General features: G+C 61.1%; 1 protein-coding gene across 10 annotated transcripts in view; it reads left to right on the top strand.

The window, feature by feature from the left end:
• Positions 1-17,230, top strand: part of KCNT1 (potassium sodium-activated channel subfamily T member 1) — a 68,570-nt gene that overhangs the window by 13,357 nt on the left and 37,983 nt on the right. For 3 of the 10 annotated variants that reach the window (XM_043917130.1, XM_043917129.1, XM_043917128.1), the window contains exon 1: positions 14,226-14,388. The exons of the other annotated variants lie outside the window; for them this stretch is intronic. In XM_043917130.1, coding sequence (XP_043773065.1) covers positions 14,234-14,388 — 155 coding nt within the window. In that variant the 5' untranslated portion in view covers positions 14,226-14,233. Of the gene's footprint in view, positions 1-14,225; positions 14,389-17,230 lie in introns of those variants that run through there. 10 annotated transcript variants of the gene reach the window in all.

Genomic DNA, 17,230 nt, shown 5'->3' with positions numbered 1-17,230 from the left:
CCCACAGGCGCAGCAGGGGCTGCTGCTTTGCACAAGGTGATTCTGCCCCTGTTCCCCGTGGGGGCTGGAGGGGGCATGGTGCTGTCCTCACCGCATACCACCTTGAGGGGCAGGGGCGTGAGTCAGTGGGGGGCCTGGAAGGGGCCAGTCCTCTGAGCAGGCAGCTCAGGGAGACCCCCCAGAGCAGCTTCTCTCTCTCAAACCTTTGCCCAAAGGTGGCTACGGGTCTTGCCTCTCATGAACCCCTCGCGGTCACAGGTCTCATGGGGGCAGGCAGTGCCGGAAACCAGCTTGGGGTTCCTGGGGGGGTCCTGGGATCACCTGAGCCCCCCATCTGGAAGACCACGTATGTGGAGACCCCTCCCCTCCCTCAGCTCCCTCAGCCGCCCAGTCTGGAAGACCACATGTGCGGAGACCCCTCCCCTCCCTCAGTTCCCTCTCCTCCTCAGTGCCCGTGGCCCCCACCCCATCACTGGTCCCAGAGTGGAGGACCTGACCTGCACACACCCTGCAGGTGTGTGGAGAGGCGGTGAGGTGTGTCCTGGGCGGGAGAAGGGAGCAGACCCTGGGTCTGAGAGGCTGGAGGCCAAGAAGGCCAGCCTGTCTGTCCAGCCGGGCCAGGTGCACTCAGCGGGTGTTGGGGGGCTCAGGCGGGCATCCATGTGCCCCAGGAACAGCCCCCCGGGGCACGGGGTGGGCCTGGGACAGGCTCCTGGGGCTTCAGGAGGAGGGTGAAGGCTGCAGGTGAATCAGCACTGCTGGGGGGTGAGCTGTGCCCTCTCTCTGCACCACGGGGTGGGGGCGCAGGGCAGGGCGCAGCGGGGCTCAGTGCAGGGCTCCCTGCCCCCCCAGGCGTGCACCTGGGTCCCTGCTGCCCGGCTCCTCTCCAGGCCCCGCTCACTCGCCCTGGGGCGGCCTCTGCGGGCTGAGTGGGGGCGCTGCTGCCCGACTCCTGGCAGGCTGTGAGTGGGCGGGCAGGGCTGTGGGCTTCCTGTTCTCCAGGGGAATAAAGCCACAGCCGTGAGTCACCAGGGCCTCACAAGCTGCGGCCTTGGCAGGGAGGAGGGGCTCGGCCCACGTGGGTGCAGGAGGCCGCATCCCCGTGGCCCCCCCGCCTCTCCTGGTGGGGAGGGGCAACCAAGGAGGCGAGCAGAGCCAGGACTGGTGCGCCTTCTGGGGGCAGCTAGGTTCCCAGGGGACCCTCCTCACAGCCTCTAAGCCAGATCTCGGGGCTCCTAGGGAGCAGGGCTCTGGGCAGAAGGACACCTGGACCCTCCAAGGCCTGGGGCTTGGGGCTCCCTGCCCTGTCCCGGGACAGCTCACTGCGCCTTCATCCCAGGAGCCACGGGGCAGCTCCAGGGGGCCCCTCCCCACCTGCAGCAGCCCCTCCAGAGCACCTGGGGCACCTGGTCCTGGGGGACGGACTCGGGGGTCTGAGGGCCTGCTGCTCGGCTCAGGGCCTGCAGGCCTGGCCAGGTGGTGAGCCTTCCCAGCCCTCCCAGCCCCACCCCTGTCCCTCCTCCTCAAGGGCTAAGGACAGCCTGGCCCGGAAGGGGCAGCAGGGAGCAGACTGGAAAAGCGCCTTTCAGACGGGGTCACTGTCCGTGTTCCTCCCCGTCCTGGTCTGTAGCGTGGACGCACGGCATCAGCGCCCTCCCCCAGCTCCGGGAGATGCCCTGTGGGGGGCAGGGGCCCCTCTATGCCCTGCAGTGCAGGAAACAGGGCTGTCACACCGCAGGCTCATCTCCAACAAGCGGCAGGATCCGCAAAGGGCTGGGGTGGGCAGAACCGCAGCTGAGCAGGGGCGGCCGGTGGGCACGTGGTCTGCGTGCCATCACCAGCTGCCTGTCCAGCCGGGATCCGGCCTGGCCTGCAGGGACCCGTCACCACCGCGGGAGGTTCTGTCGGGGTCCACGCTCCCCTTGCTCCCAGACATCTAGTGGGGGGTGGCTGGGGGGGATGTGCACCTCTCCCGGGGCGGGTGCCGGCCTCCTGCAGGGAGGTGAGGAGGCCGGGCCTCAAGGGGTCAGAGCACTGCCCGGAAGGGCCTGTCCCATTTCCCTAAGCTCCCCGGACAACAGCCTGATCGTCCCTGTGAGGTTGAGCAACACTCTGCTGTTTCACACAACTAGCCGGGGCACGCTAGAGACAGGCCCGCCCTGCGGGGAGCCTGGGGGACACCTGAGGACAGACCCCCGCCCCACCCTGAAGGGGCCCCCGTGGGCAGCCGTGGCCCCCAGGCTGGCTGCAGGGAGGGGCAGGCGGGGCTCAGAGTTGGGGTCTCTGCGGGAGGTGCGCCCCCTCCTCGCCTCCCCCTCAGCTGAGCAGAAGTGGACCCGCAGCCCCGGGCTCCGGGGGGGCTGAGGGGCAAAGCCAGGCCCCTCCGGGGGAGGGAAGGCCTGCCAGGCCTCCATGTGCTAAGTTGCTTCAGCCGTGTCTGACTCTCTGCGACCCCATGAACTGTAGCCCGCCAGGCTCCTCTGCCCATGGGATTCTCCAGGCAAGAGTACTGGAGTGGGTGGCCATTTCCTTCTCCAGGGCATCTTCCCAACCCAGAAATCAAATCCGCATCTCTTAACGTCTCCTACATTGGCAGGTGGGTTCTTTACCACTAGCGCCACCTGGGAAGCCCCATGCAGGGGAGTCAAGGTGGGGACGGGGGTCTCAAGGAGCAGCCCGCCCTTCGAGCCCTCACCTGCAGTTGCTAAAACAGCAGTCTCCAACGGGGCTGCAGGCTGAACCAGGCCTGACCGGGGTGGGGGTGGGGGAGCTTTAGAAGCAGCCTTAGGTGCTGAAGTGCGGGGCGGGCACCTTCGCCTGCACCATTTGGCTCTGCCTGGGTCTGCCCCCCGCCCCGTGTCCTGGTCACGGCCACGTGTGTCCTGTCCGCCACTCCCACCTCCCATCGGCCCTCCCCCATCAGCCCTCCCCTATCCTGCCTGCTTCCCCACTCCGAATCAGCCCCAGCCTGCAGAGAGGAACAGCCTGCCCCCCCACAGCTTTCCTTGGGAGGGAGCTTTCCCAGGTGCTCTGCTTCTCCAGGATGCCCCAGCCCCACCTGGGCTCTCTGAGACCCCCCAGGACAGTTAGCCGGGAGTCTGGGCTGGGCCGGCCGTAGGCTCCCCAAAGCCACACAGCTAGTTTCTGCACCGGCAGCTTTGGGAGGGGTTGGGGCACCGCCATCTGTCCTTCAGGGGTGCTCTGGGGACCATGGGATAGCCCCTGCCTTGAGGGCCTGGACAGGACCCCACCGGACCCCAGGTTCCTCAGGAGAGATGCAAGGGCTGGGCTTTGACAGGGGATTCAGTGAAGCCAAGGGCTGCCTGCCCCAGGCTCTCCCCTCGCCCCATATCCCACAAGGTCCACCTGGGGTCCCGGGGATCCTGGAGCCTGGAAGACCCCTAAGAGCCTTCCAGGCGGGCCTGTGTCACAGCCGGAGCCTTTCTGGGTGGGGCATTCCCCGGGGGTGGGTGCCTAGGGCAGTCCAAGGATTCGGGAACAGGCCCTGTGTTTAGGACACCAGATGGTGGACTCTGCCCAGGAGGCCAGGAGTGCGAGGCCCAGAAAGTCACAGCTGGGCACACAGCCGCCCACCAGCCCAGCGCCTGGAGCTAATTCAACTTGGTGTCCCGAGAGAGCACCCAGGTCCAGAGAGGAGGTGTGGCCCCCACCCCAGTGGCTCCCGGGAGAGGGTGGAGGTGGGGGTGGCCTGGGGGCAGCACGATCGAGGGGGTGCGGGGCTTAAGTCGCTCAGTTGTATCCGACTCTTTGTGACCCCATGGACTGCAGCCCGCCAGGCTCCTCTGTCCATGGGGATTCTCCAGGCGAGAATATTGGAGTGGGTTGCCATTCCCTTCTCCAGGGGATCTTCCAAACCCAGACTCGGGTCTCCTGAGTTGCAGGTGGATTCTTTACCCTCTGAGCCATCGGGGAAGCCCTTTCAGAGGGGAAGGACAGCATTCCCCGCTGGCTCCTGCAGGGCCCAGGACCTTCCCGAGGACCCACTTGTAGGCGTCTCACTGCTAGGGAGGAGGTGGGGGCCACGGGGGACGATGTTGACCTCTGAGCGTCCCGTGACCTGCCCGTGCAGCCTCTGGCCCCTGGGGTGGAGAACTGGAGGGGTCACGGAGAGGAAGGGGAGGAGGGAGTCATGGCTGGGCCTGACCCGGGTGAGGACCAGGGCCTGCGGCCCACAGTCCCCCTGGGCCCGAGCCTTGCACCAGGAGGGTGCTGTCACCACGCAGGGTGACCACCCACGTGCTGGCCAGGCTGAAGCAGGCTGGCTCTGGAGCAGCCACCCAGCTGCCCAGGGCCCCAGGGCTCTCCCTGCTCGGGGCTGAGCTCGGGCTCCTGGGGTTAAACTCCCCGAGCCCTCCTTCCGCTCAGCTGTGATCAGGATGGAGTGAAGTGGGATCCCAGCCCCACCCTGGCCTTGCCCTGCCCTCGCCAGGGCCTCGTGTTCATCACAGACCCAAAGGCCTCAGAGGACACAGCTGGCCTGGGAAATGGCTGTGACCCAGGCTGGTGGGGACAGGCAGGTTGGGGGTCCCCTGGCACCTTCAGCTCCATGCGCAACAGGACTGGCGGTGCTAGTGGAGACACGTCCAGAACCCCAGGGTGTAGATCTAAAACCAAAACCCCCACCTCCCCACCACAGCCCCTCCCCAGCCCAGAGCAGCCCCCTGGGCGTTCAGGCCCAAGGCCTGACCCGCTCCCTGCCTAAGTTGGTCACCCCTGGGGCGCTGCTCCAGCTCCCGGGACAGCTGCCACCCTCATGGCAGCCTCTCCAACAGGCCCCAACACTCCCAACTTCCCCCCACGCCCAGGCCTGAAATGCCTGTACCCACTCAGGTCTTTCCCACCCAAGGCCAAGGGTCCTTCAACCGTTAATGGAACACTGGCGAGGGCGCTGGGCTCATGGACACTGGGAGCTGACCCTGGATGCCACCAGGCTGCTCCCTCGATGTCCCTGTCTCTCTGGGACTCACTTTTCCTCTGCGTGATTAGATCAAGGACAGGCCCGGGTGGTGCCGGGTCCTGACTGAGCCTGTGTGCTGTGTCCCGAGGCAGTATCCTGATTTTTCCAGCGTTTTCTGGGTCCGGGGCTCATTTGCTTGCATCTCCCCCACTCCACCGGGGGACTAGGGCCAGGTCTGATTCTGTGCCCCATGGTCATCTGGGGTCCGCGCCAGGGATCAGGGTCCTCGGAGGTGGACAGGGGGGCGGCCGGAGCTCCCAGGGGCGGGGCACGCTTCCCTCCTACCCCGAGTCCCTCCCTGTAGGTGGGGGTGGGGAGCTTGGGTCACCCCCAGACCTGGGAGGCCAGGAGTGGGCAGGATGGGCAGTGAGGAGATGGAGGAGAAAGGAACACGGGAGGATGACGGGGAACACACATACATGTGAGCAGCAGTGTGATCATCTCACCCAGCCATGGGTGCTGAGGGCATTCAGCAGGGCTCCTGGACCCGAGTCTCCACTTGTAAGACGGGCATGCTCTCGGTGATCTGGGATTAGGAGAACATCAGTGAAGGTGTCAGCAGTTCTGCAGTGAGGTGGGGCCCGGCCTCCCCTTGCCCACGCCCCGGGGACCCTGGGGAAGAGAGACTCTTGAGATGACAAATCAGGTGTCCCCAGGAGCCTTGTCCACATCCCACCCTCTGGCCTTGCACATCCCAGAGCATCTCTTTGCCTCTAATCCTGCATCCTGGGGACTTGTGTGCATGGCTCAAAATTAAATTCCTGCCAATTAGTGCAAAGCAGGACACAGATGCCCAGCGAGAGGACAGCCAGCATCCTCCAGGGTCTCGGAAACCATGATCGGTTTTGGTTTCAAACTGCAGTTTATCAGACTCCAGATATGCTTCCCACCATGTACCACTGCCGTGGACGAGGCTGTGCGCTCGGAGTGAACCAGGGAGGTGAGACTGCCCAGGCTGCAGCTCAGGCAGCTCCAGCTGAGAGGCAAACGCCCCCCACCCCCGGGGGCCTCACCAGCGGACGGTTACTGCTCACAGTTCTGCAGCTGGAAGCCTGAGATCATATGCCAACCTGGGGAGGTGGTGGGGGGGGGTGTCCTGATGGGGCCTCTTCCTGATGTTCAGGTACCTTCCTGCCCATCCTCATGAGAGACAGAGAGTGAGCAAGTTCTCTCATGAGGGCACTAACCCTATCTTGGGGCCCCACCCTCAGGACCTCATCTATTAATAACTCTCATCACCTCTGAATGCCATCACTCTGGGGGTTGGGGCTTCAGTGTGAGTTTGTGGGGGGGACACACACATTCCATCCACAGCAGGCTTGGGGAACAGAGTGGACACTATGAAAGAGATGGCCAGTACCCTTTCTGGGGGTTAAGCTATGCCTCGATCTCAAATTCCTTGAGCCCTTGGGCATCTGAGGATCCATGGAGGGAAAGCCTGCCTCTCTCACCTCCCCAACACCCACGGGGTGCAGGCCCCTGGTGAGTGGAGGCTGATCCTGCAGGTAGAAGGCCAGCTCAAAGTCTCTAGCTGAGAGGAGGAATCTCAGGAGAGGGCCTACAGTGCTCTGAACGGTGTCCCCCAAGTTCATGTCCACTGGCACCTGGGAATGTGGCCTTATTTGGAAGTAGCGTCTTTGTGGCTGTAATTAAGGTAAAGATCTTGAGATGGGGTGGTCTCAGATTTAGGGTGGGCCCTACATCCACTGACTGGAGTCCTTATAAGAAGAGACACACACAGGAGAAGCTACGCGAGAGTGGAGCAGAGGCAGGTGATGGCCACAAGCCAGAGCCACCCGGGGCCTCCAGGAACTAGAGGAGGCAGGAAGCGCCTCCCCTGGAGCCTCTGCAGGGAGCATGGCCCTGTGACAGCTGGATTTCAGCCCAGTGATGCTGACTTTGGACCTCTGGGCTCCAGGACGGTGTGAGAACAAATTTCTGTGTTGAGTCTCTCATTCGTGGTCCCTGGTTCCAGCTGCCCCAGGACACACACACACCAGGAAATCTCAGTCATTTGGGGGACAGTGAACGTCAGAGAGAAGTCATCTCATTTTTCTCGAGGACAGCTCACCACCTGCTGAGCAGTCTGGGGAAGCCTTTCCCACCCCCCCCACCCCCGCCCCGCCAGCCCAGTGGCCAGGCCAGTCCCCAGGCCACTGTCAGGAAGGGAGACTCCTTTGGGAAGCACAGATCTCATGTGGCATTTATGGGGCATCTCCCGAGACCAGGGCTTACCTGGTGGCTAAGACAGTAAAGAATCTGCCTGCAATGCAGGAGACGCAGGTTCAATCCCCGGGTTGGGAAGATACTCTGGAGAAGGGAATGGCCACCCATTCCAGTATTCTTGCCTGGAGAATCCCGTGGACAGAGGAACCTGGTAGGTTACAGTCCATGGGGTCACAAAGAGTCAGATACGCCTGAACGACCAACACTTCACTTTAACTTCGGAGACTCATGTCTGGGCTGGAGAGGGGGCAGCAGGAGAGGGCTGAGAAGTCAGGGACCCCCAGGTGGTACCCGTGGGTTGATCAGAGGGCTGTGGGAAGGGGAGAAGGCTCCCAGCTCTGAATCTGCAGCCACGGCAGAGTCCAGGGAGGGGGCAGCACATACCTGGCTTGGGGAGGACACTGCCCTCATGGCCCCAACCTGACCTTCACAGCTGGTTTGCTTCATCCAGGAATATTGTGTTGCATCTGGTTATTAGGGTTTTTGCTAACTCCTTTTAATCCAGACTGGCTCCTACCAGGTATGCCCGCCCAGGTCCCCAGCCCTAATCCCCAAGCCCCTGAGGATGGTGAGATGTCTCCTTATTTGGAAGTAGGATCTTTGCAAATAATTCCATGAGCAGGAGGCCATTAGGGTGGGCCCTAATCCAACATGATTAGTGTCTTTTTTGTTTATTTGGCTGAGCTGGGTCTTAGTTGTGGCACACAGGATCTGTCTTCCTTACAGCACATGGGGTATTTAGTTGCAGCATGTGGGGTCTAATTCCCTGACCAGGGATCGAACCCAGGGCCCCTGCATTGGGAGTTCAGAGTCTTAGCCACTGGACCACCAGGGAAGGTCCCACTGATGTCCTTTTTAAAAAGGTAAATTTGGAGACAGACCTGGAAAGAACCTCCCTCGTGGCCTCAGAAGAAGCAGGCCCTGCTGACCCCTTGATCTCGGCCTCCAGAACTGGGAGAGAACGAATTTCTGTTGTTCACGCCATCCAGACTGTGCCACTCAGCCCTAGGAAGCTCATGTTGCAGTTCTGTTGCTCACTGACTCTTTGTGACCCCATGGACTGCAGTGCACCAGGCTTCCCTGTCCTTCACTGTGTCCCAGAGTTTGCTCAAATTCATGTCCATTGAGTTGGTGATACCATCCAACCATCTCATCCTCTGCCACCCCCTTCTCCATTTCCTTCAATCTTTCCCAGCATCAGGGTCTCTTCCAATGAGTCAGCTCTTCACATCAGGTGGCCAGAGTATTGGAGCTTCACCATTAGTCCTTCCAATGAATATTCAGGGTTGATTTCCTTTAGGATGGACTGGTTTGATATTCTTGCAGTCCAAGGGACTCTCAAGAGTCTCCTCCAGTACCACAATTTGAAAGCATCAATTCTTTGGCCCTCAGCCTTCTGTATGGTCCAACTCACACATCCATACATGACTTCTGGAAAAACCATAGCTTTCACTATACAGACCTTTGTCAGCAAAGTGATGTCTCTGCTTTTTAATATACTGTTTATGTTTGTCATAGCTTTCCTTCCAAGGAGCAAGCGTCTTTTAATTTTATGGCTGCAGTCACTGTCCATAGTGATTTTGGAGCCCAAAAAAATAAAATCTGTGACTGCTTTTACTTTTACTCCATCTATTTGCCATGAAGTGATGGGACTGGATGCCATGATCTTATTTTTTTGAATGCTGAGTTTTAAGCCAGCCTTTTCCCTGTCCTTTTTCACCCTCATCAAGACGCTCTTTAGTTCCTCTTCACTTTCTGCCATTAGAGTGGTATCATCTGCATATCTGAGGTTGTTGGTATTTATCCCGGAAGCTCATACCCGTAGCAATTTTGCATTATAAGTAAGGTTACTGATCAGTTGGCTGAAGTAATGAACAGGAGGGTGGGCCCTTTCTAAGCACAGTGGGACTTTGAAAGCAGGGTGTTTTGTCTGGCTAGAAGTGGAAGAAAAGTTTTGAGGCACAGGGTTATGGACCGATGATTGCCAGCTTTAAAGATGGAGGGGCCAAGGGATGAGGGCAGCCTTTAGGAGCTAAGCCACCAACAGACAACAGGAAAAGGGAAACTCAGTCCTACAACCACCAGGAAATTAATGCCACCAACTGGATGAGCCTGGAGGTGGATTTTCCCCAGGACTCCAGGTGAAAGTCCAGCCTTGGTGATGCTGATTTCAGGCACATGGAACCCTAAGCAGGACACCAAGCTAAGCCATGCCCAGCCTTCTAATAGATGGCGAGAGAGAATAAATGTGTTGCTTTAAGCTGCGAAGTCAGTGGTGATTAGTCACACAGCACAGGTGGCCGATACGCCAGGCCTCTCGTCCTGCAGAAGGTTCTGCTGTCTGTGTGTCTGGCTGCCTCTTGGTGGGTTGTTCAGCGTGTTGCTCCACCCCCAGTATTTCTCATAAACCGGATGTTGGTTCTGAAGGCCTGGTGGGTGGAACTCGGATGTTTTAGGCAAAAGGTTTTAAGTCCCACTGTGGTCCTGACATTGCCGTGTCCTGGTTGTCCCTCCGTTAGAGATGGCCAGATGGACACTCTGGCTAGTGACGACAGCCCAGCCCTTGCACTGGGCAGTTAGGCACAGTGACCCGTCACCGTGTGACCAGGCGTTCCCCCTCTACATTGCAGCTGAGGAGGGGCAGCCCCCCGGGACAGCCTCCCTGGGTCCCACGTTCCATGGAGGCGTGGCCAAGCTCCTTTCCCGTTCTGCTCCACCCTCCTTGAGTATAAGCCACATGCTTCTTTAACTGGTGGTTTTCCCGCATCAATGGGAGCTGGTTGTAAGCCCTGAAACACAATTCCTGCTGGAAAAAAGCAGGAAAACACGCTCAGTCCTTTCCCTTTAATTACTAGTTTTCAAAGTGTATTATAGCAGCTTCACAGGATGACAACTGAGGATGTTTTTTCTGGATTCCTGCTCCTGGATGTGACCTTTGAGTTTCTTAAGTGACAAGAAGGGCTTTGCAGATATGCTGAAGTTAAGGATCTTTAAAAAAAAAAAAAAAGTACTTACCTTAGAAGAAAGAGGTTAACATTTTAAAATGATTACTTATGTGTTTTATTTACTTTTGGCTGCACTGGGTCTTGGTTGCTGCACACGGGCTTTCTCGAGTTCAGTGGGCGGGGGCTTCTCATTCCGGAGGCCTCTCGCTGCAAAGCACGGGCTTTCGAGCACAGGCTCAGTACTTGGGATGCACGGGCTTAGTTGCTCCACGGCGTGTGGAATCTCCCTGGACCAGGGATTGAACCCGTGTCCCCTGCATTGGCAGTTGGAATCCCAACCCCTGGACTCCAAACCTGTGGAAGTCCAAAGTTAAGAATCTTGAGATGAGCTGGTAATCCTGGGTCACCTGGGGGACCCCATGGGGTCACAGGGCTTTTCAGAAGAGGGAGGTGGAAGGCCAGAGTCAAAGAGGGAGACGGAAGGATGAGGCAGGGGCCAGAGCCACGTGAGGACGGGGCCCCGGACAGGGGATGCAGGGGGCCTCTAGAAGCTGGAAAAGACACAGAAGCATCTCCCCAGAGTCTTCAGAGGGGACCGGCCTGCCCACATGTAGACTTTAGGACCCAGAATTCCAGAACTGTTGAAGACGATAAGTTTTAAGCCACTGTATTTGTAGTCCTTGTTACAGAAACGAGGGGACCCGTACACCGAGTGCTCATCTTCCTCCCTTCTGGTTTGGAGGGGTTTTCTGGTTTGGTTTTGGTTTTCTGACTGTGAGGCGTGCGGGATCCTAGCTCCTCAACCAGGGATCAAACCCACACCCTTGGCATTGGAAAGTGAAGTCTTCACCACTGGACTGCCAGGGGAGTCCCATCTTCGTCCCGTCTAATAGTCAGTTGTCCCTTCTTGGGCTGGTGGGAGCCCATCCAACTGGATTTTGTGCTTCTTTTTTTCACAATTTTTAAAAAATTGTGTAAAACACACGTGCTTCACAACAGGAGAAGCCGTCACAATGAAAAGCCTGTGCACTCCAACTAGAGAGTACAGAGAAAGCCTGTGCACATCGACGAAGACCCAGCAAGCCATAAATAAATAAAAAATACGCATGATATAAAATTCACCACCTTAATCATTTTTGAGTGTACAGTTCTGTAACAGTATATTCTTTTAAAATTTTTTTAATTAAAGTATAGTTGATTTAGGGATTCCCCTGGTGACTCAGCAGTAAAGAATCCACCTGCCAATGGAGGAGACACGGGTTCGATCCCTGGGTAGGGAAGATCCTCCTAGAGGAGGAAATGGCAGCCCACTCCAGTACTCTTGCCTGGAGAATCCCATGGACAGAGGAGCCTGACGGGCTACAGTCCATGGGGTCATGGACACGACTGATCCCGCACAGACTTTGGGCGCACATGCGTTTACAATTGTTATATAGTCTTCTTGCAGGGATCCCTGGATCATTGTGCAGTGTCCCTTCTCTGCCTCTCATTCCAGTCTTTGTTTTTAAATACACTAAGCCTATGCTTAATGGGCAGCCACTTTAATCTTCCCAAACTGAAACGCATCCCCACTAAACTCACTCCCCACTCCCTCCCCCAGCCCCTGAAGCCAGGGTGCCCTTCCCTTCCCCTGATCTGCTCTGTCTCTCTTATTGCCTGGAGAATTCTTTGCTCATCCTTTAAGCCCAGTAGATTAGAGGGATCGATTGCTGGGTGCGGTGCACCGGTACCTTATTTTTCTGGAATTCCATGTGCAGTCCTTTCATCATTCTATTTCTCAATATTTCCTAAATTTGTTTTAAATACTTCAAACAGGCTGGGGCCCCTACTGGGGCATGAGCAGTTCTTCGGGTGTGCGTCTCCCATAGCTCTCAGCTCCTGGACCCTCTGCTCCGCGTGGGCCTCTGTACCAGGGGGCCATCCCTCTCTCAGTAACTCCACCGTGAGCCATTTCCCTTCTGATTTGGGTTCACCAGGTGGCGCTAGTGGTAAAGAACCCGCCTGCCAGTGCAGATGTTAGGAGACTTGGGTTAGATCCCTGGGCTGGGAAGATCCCCTAGAGAAGGCAATGGCAAACCCACTCCAGTATTCTTACCTGGAGAATCCCACAGACAGACGGCCCTGCCAGACTACAGTCCATGGGGTTGCAGAGTCGGACACGACCGAAGCGACTTGGCACGCCCCGGGGATCCTTACATGGGGTGAGGGTAGGCGTGTGTCCAGGACGTGGGCCGGAGGGGATGGTTTAGATGCCCCCCAACCCCTGTTTGGTGGTGCTGAGGACAAAGGCATTGCTCCTTACACCCTGTTTTTGCTCTGGGCTCTTCAGATGTGTCCGTTGGGTTTTTGGTCTTTCTGTATATTTTTGTCCATAATTTGCCCCACCTGAGCATGCACGTGGTTGTTTTCAGTCTCTTTTAGTCTCTTTGTGTTTTGTTTCTGAAGGAGAGGTGTGTCGAGGTGCAAGCACTGCAGCAAAGGCTCCCAGGTCCCAGCCTGGCTCACGCGGACACACAGGCGGAGAGGCCTCGGCGGGGCCCGAGAGGGTGCTGCCCCTGCCTGCGGTCCCACTGGCCCTGTTTTCCGGGCACTGCGGTGCCTCGCTCCCCAGCAGGCCGGAGGTGTTTCAGGCCCTCCCTCTTTGCAGTCGCTCCCATGTCACCCCCCCCGCAGGAGGGGCAAGGGGTGGCTGACATCAGTTTATCCCCCACCCGCCTCCTGGGTTGGCAGGGGAGGTTCGGGACAAGGGGACGGGACAGGACGTGGAGGGTGGTCGAGTGTTGCTGAGACCACCCAGTGGCTTCATCCTGACTCGGCACTGTCTCGCGAGAGGCCAGGCCAGGAGCTGGGTGTACGGAGGCCCACCTCCCTCTCACAGACCTTCTGTCCGCGCCGGGCCCTGGTGGCTTGCTGGGCCACAGAGGGGTGAAGCAATAGAGGCCGGCCAGCTGGCCAAGTCGGAGCCTCTGGACCAGACGGGAGGGCCTGGAGCCCAGGGGGCAACCTGCGCAGCTGTCCTCTGAGTGCCCTGCACCCAGCTGGGCTCCAGGCAGCCAGCCCACAGCCTGGGTCCTCCCAGCACCAACACCTGGGCAGGTCACCTCTACCCACCCCGCCCCCTAGTTCTGGGCCTCCCTCATCTGCAAAAATGGAAGGAATTGGGCAGAAAAGCCACATAATGTGGCAACAGGGAGCAGAGGCTCGGTCAGCTGGGAGGCCTCTCCCTGCCTTCCTGTCTGGGCTCCGGCGGAAGCCACTTCCTCCCTCAGCGCCTCGGTTTCCCCCCTTTGCAAACGGACAGAAATCTGCACACTTCCTCAAGCTGTCTATTCCCGTGAGACAGTCCCAGCTCACCGGGCTGGGGGGGGTCCGGCGCGGACCGGGCTCCGGGACCCTGAGCTGCCTCCTCCGCGTCGGGGATCTCATGTCCCGCGCCGAATGGAGTCTCGAGTACGGGTACAGGTGAAGGAGGACCCCATGGACTCCCTGGATGCTTTGGGGGAGGAGGTGGGGGGCAGGGGCCGCCCCTGAGCGCCTGCGGGAGGGAGGACAGACAGCGGTGTCCCCCCACCCCCGAACGTGCGGCTGGGCCCACCCGACCTGGGCGGCCGGGGTGGGAGTTAGGAGGTGCGCGTAGCTCCGGGTCCCCAGGACCCACAGGCCGCCTGGGGTCCCCGCCTCCAGCAGCCCCCACCTGCGGAGGTGACCGGCCAAGAGCCATCAGCTGCCACCGCGCTACTATTCCTCCCCTCCTCCCGGCACGGTGCGGGCTAGCGTGACTATTACTACTCCTTCCGTGGGAAGGAAGACCCCTCGCATCCCGGGGCGCCGAGACCCCCCGCTCCCACGTGGGGCGCCCTCTGCGCTCCGGGAATGGGGAAGGGGCCGAGCCTGGGCACCCCCCTGGTCGCGGCGGGAGGGAGCCCGGCCGCCCCCCAGAATCCCAGCACCCCCCCCCCCTCGGCCGTTCCACTGCGGCGGCGGCGCGGGGAGCGCGGGGCGGCGCGCGGAGATGGTAGCGCCCGCTCCGCCCCCGCCTCCCGCCGCCGCCGCCGCCGCCGCCGCCGCCGCGCGCTCCGGCAGGATGGCGCGTGCCAAGCTGCCGCGCTCGCCGTCCGAGGGCAAGGCGGGCCCGGGGGGCGCCCCGGCCGGCGCCTCGGCCCCCGAGGAGCCGCACGGGCTCAGCCCGCTGCTGCCGGCCCGCGGCGGGGGCTCCGTGGGCAGCGACGTGGGCCAGAGGTAGGGGCGGGGGCGCGGGGCGCCGCCGGGAGGGGCTTTGCTCTCTGCGCTCGCATCCCGCACGGGCTCCGCTCCGCTACACCTGCCGCGTTGCCTGCAGCCCCTGAGGGGGGAGGGACGGCCGGGGTCTCCCCTGGGGACCCCCTCCCAAGCGCCCCGCCCGCTGTGTCTCCCGTCCGCCTGTGGGACCCCTGCTCCCTCCTACTCCGAGAGGCTGAGCACAGTGGGCCTGCAGGTGAGATCGGAGGGGAGAAAGGAGATGGGGACCTGGTGACCCCTGCCCAAGCCCTGTCCCGCTGGAGGCTACATTCATGTTGGTCCCCAGCAGCCACTTGGGGTGAGGCAGGGCCAGCGTCTGTGTCCCGCTCCAGAGGGAAGCAGTGTGAGGCCCAGGGCGGCCGCATAGCAGAAGGGAGCTGGGGCACAGGCTGGGGGCTCAGGCTTCTTGGGGCTGGTGTCTAGAGCCCATGGGAGTAAAGGTGTAGGAGGCTGGTTCTCCGGGCCGGGCAGGGTCCTGCTGACCCCTCCGGCCGCTCCTTGAGCATGACACCCCCATTTCACTGATGAGGACACTGAGGCTCAGTCTGCAGCACTAACTCTTAGCCAGCATCTTCCCTGTGCCAGGAGCCCTTCTAGATGCTGCGGGGGAAACTGAGATGAATCAGACCCCCCCTAATGTGGGCACACGTCGTGGGCACAAAAACCTGTGCGGGCTGGGCTGGGACAAGGAGAGGGAATGCTTCCTGGGGCACTGGCCCTGCAGGCGGAGCACCGGGAGATGGGCAGGGGCTTCCGGGCAGAGGAGACAGCCAAGGCCAAAGCCTGGGGGGCTGGGGTGTGGTGCCATGTCAGGGTTGGGGTGAGGCGTTGGCAGAGACTCAGCCTGGCAGATGGCAGACCACGGGTGTCTGGGGAGCCTCCCTGCCCCTCCCCACTGACCACAGGCCCTCTGGGCCCTCCGCACTCTCCCACCCCATCTCCTGCTCCTTGACATGCCCCTAGGGGGCAGCTGCCCCGTGGTCATTCCCATTTGCCTGAGGAGACTGCTAAGGCAGGAGACTAAGTGCTCTAACGGGCACTCCTGGTGGCTTACCCCGTTAATGGGCAGCCCCTGGGCAGGAGGGAGGTGAGTGCCGGCTAAGGCCCTGGAGGCCAGATTCCTGTCTTCTCCATTCCCTTCCTTGAGGCTGTGGGGGGCAGTGAGTCCAGAGGCTCTGGTTACCGGCAGCCTGGCCCCTGCAAATGATTGGCTTCCTGCTGTCCCTGTTCCTGCAGGGACACAGGGATGGCAGGTCCTGTCCAAACTGCATCTGAACCCGCAGTGCAGCATGGGAGCCGTGGTGGCAGGGACACCTCCTCCAGGAAGCCCTCCCCCCACTCCTGCCCTTCGTGTGAGCAGCCTGGCTTGGTCCCCAAGCTGCCCCTGAGGGGCAGGGTCCTCAGAGCAGCCTCACAGCCAGCCCAGCAGCACCAGGAACTCCGCAAGTGCTAGGTGCACGCTGTGGAGTTTGCTCCGGACGGGAGCAGTGGGGAGCCATGGCAGGTTCCGGAGCAGATGAGGACTTGCCGGGTTTCAATTCTGGCAAGACCAGAGCAGGCAGTTGGGTGCCCTCTGCCGGAGGAGCCCGTGGCTGTAGCTCCTGCCCCAACCTGCGTGCACTGTCTGGAGCCAGCCAGGCCTCGGTCCTCCCCAGGGAAGCCCAGAGCCTCCCGGAGGCCTCACCACTGCTGGGGAGGTGGCATGGCAGAGGCAGGGGTCTCCACTGCCCCCAGGGGGCTGAGCCACAGGGAGGGGTCTGCTCCCAACGCCCTGCCTGGACCACCCCCTACCACCTGCCCCTGCCACCCTGCCGTCCTTCTCCTGGACGAGGTGGAGGGGGGAACACAGGCAAGGGGAGGAGTGGGCAGCAGAGGCCAGGATGAGCTCTGAGCTCCCACTGGAGGCTGCTTGCAGAGGTCAAGAGAGCACCAGGGCAGAAAGAGGGGAAGAGGGTCCAGGGAGGGGAAGGCAGGGGGGGCACAGGAGGACCTGGGCAAGGAGTGAGGGGCCGCCAGCCGGGGAGGCCTGTGAGCGGGACCTTGGGGCCGTCTGCGCCTCCCCCAGGGTAGTTTCAGGGGCAGGGCTGGCCAACCCAGGACCCTCACCAGGAGGGGCAGCCAAGGAAGGCGCCCGCTCAGAGCCGGGCAGAAGGAAGGGTTGGAGACAAAGGCGAAACTCTCGCCCAGGGGCTCTGCGTGAAGGCAGGGAGGAGGGGCGGGGTCTTGGGGCGTGGGGTGGAGTCAGGGGTGGAGTCAGGCAGAGCCCGCGCAGGTGGTGCAGGGCTTGGGCGGGATCAGAATCAGCCCGAGACCCGGGCGGCAGCTGCAGCCAGTGGCCGCTGGGGGCAGCCGTACAGCTGGGGTCCCCAGAGCTCAGGACTGCCCCTCTGAGCCTGGCTCCCACCAAGGACAGGCCTGGAGGCTCCGGGCACACCTCTGCGTGCGGGGCCCTGGGGGCTTCTGTGGACGGTGGGGGCCGCGGCAGGCAGAGGGAGCGAGGGCTGCAGCAAACAGCGGCTTGGCCAGCCCAGGGCCGACTCTGCACTTTGCTCTGGGGGCCGAGCCTGCCCGCCCCTTGTGCTCCGAGCTTGGTTCCACCCTGCTCTCCTGCTGTCCTCGCCTGTGGCCGGCCTCCCGCTCGCCCGGCAGAGTCTCCCTGCCCCCTGGCCTGGGATTTTTCCCAGGAGTCCTCACACGGGGGCCCCCTCCTCCCCTGCAGATCCACATCTTCATGTGTCCCCCACTGCCCCGGCCAGAAACCCAGCTTCTCTCCCGTCCCCGCTCCCTGACCTGCTCCCAGCGA

The sequence above is a fragment of the Cervus elaphus genome, chromosome 11, assembly GCF_910594005.1.
Source record: "Cervus elaphus chromosome 11, mCerEla1.1, whole genome shotgun sequence".
NCBI lineage: Eukaryota > Metazoa > Chordata > Mammalia > Artiodactyla > Cervidae > Cervus > Cervus elaphus.
This window is presented reverse-complemented; position numbering and strand designations above follow the sequence as displayed.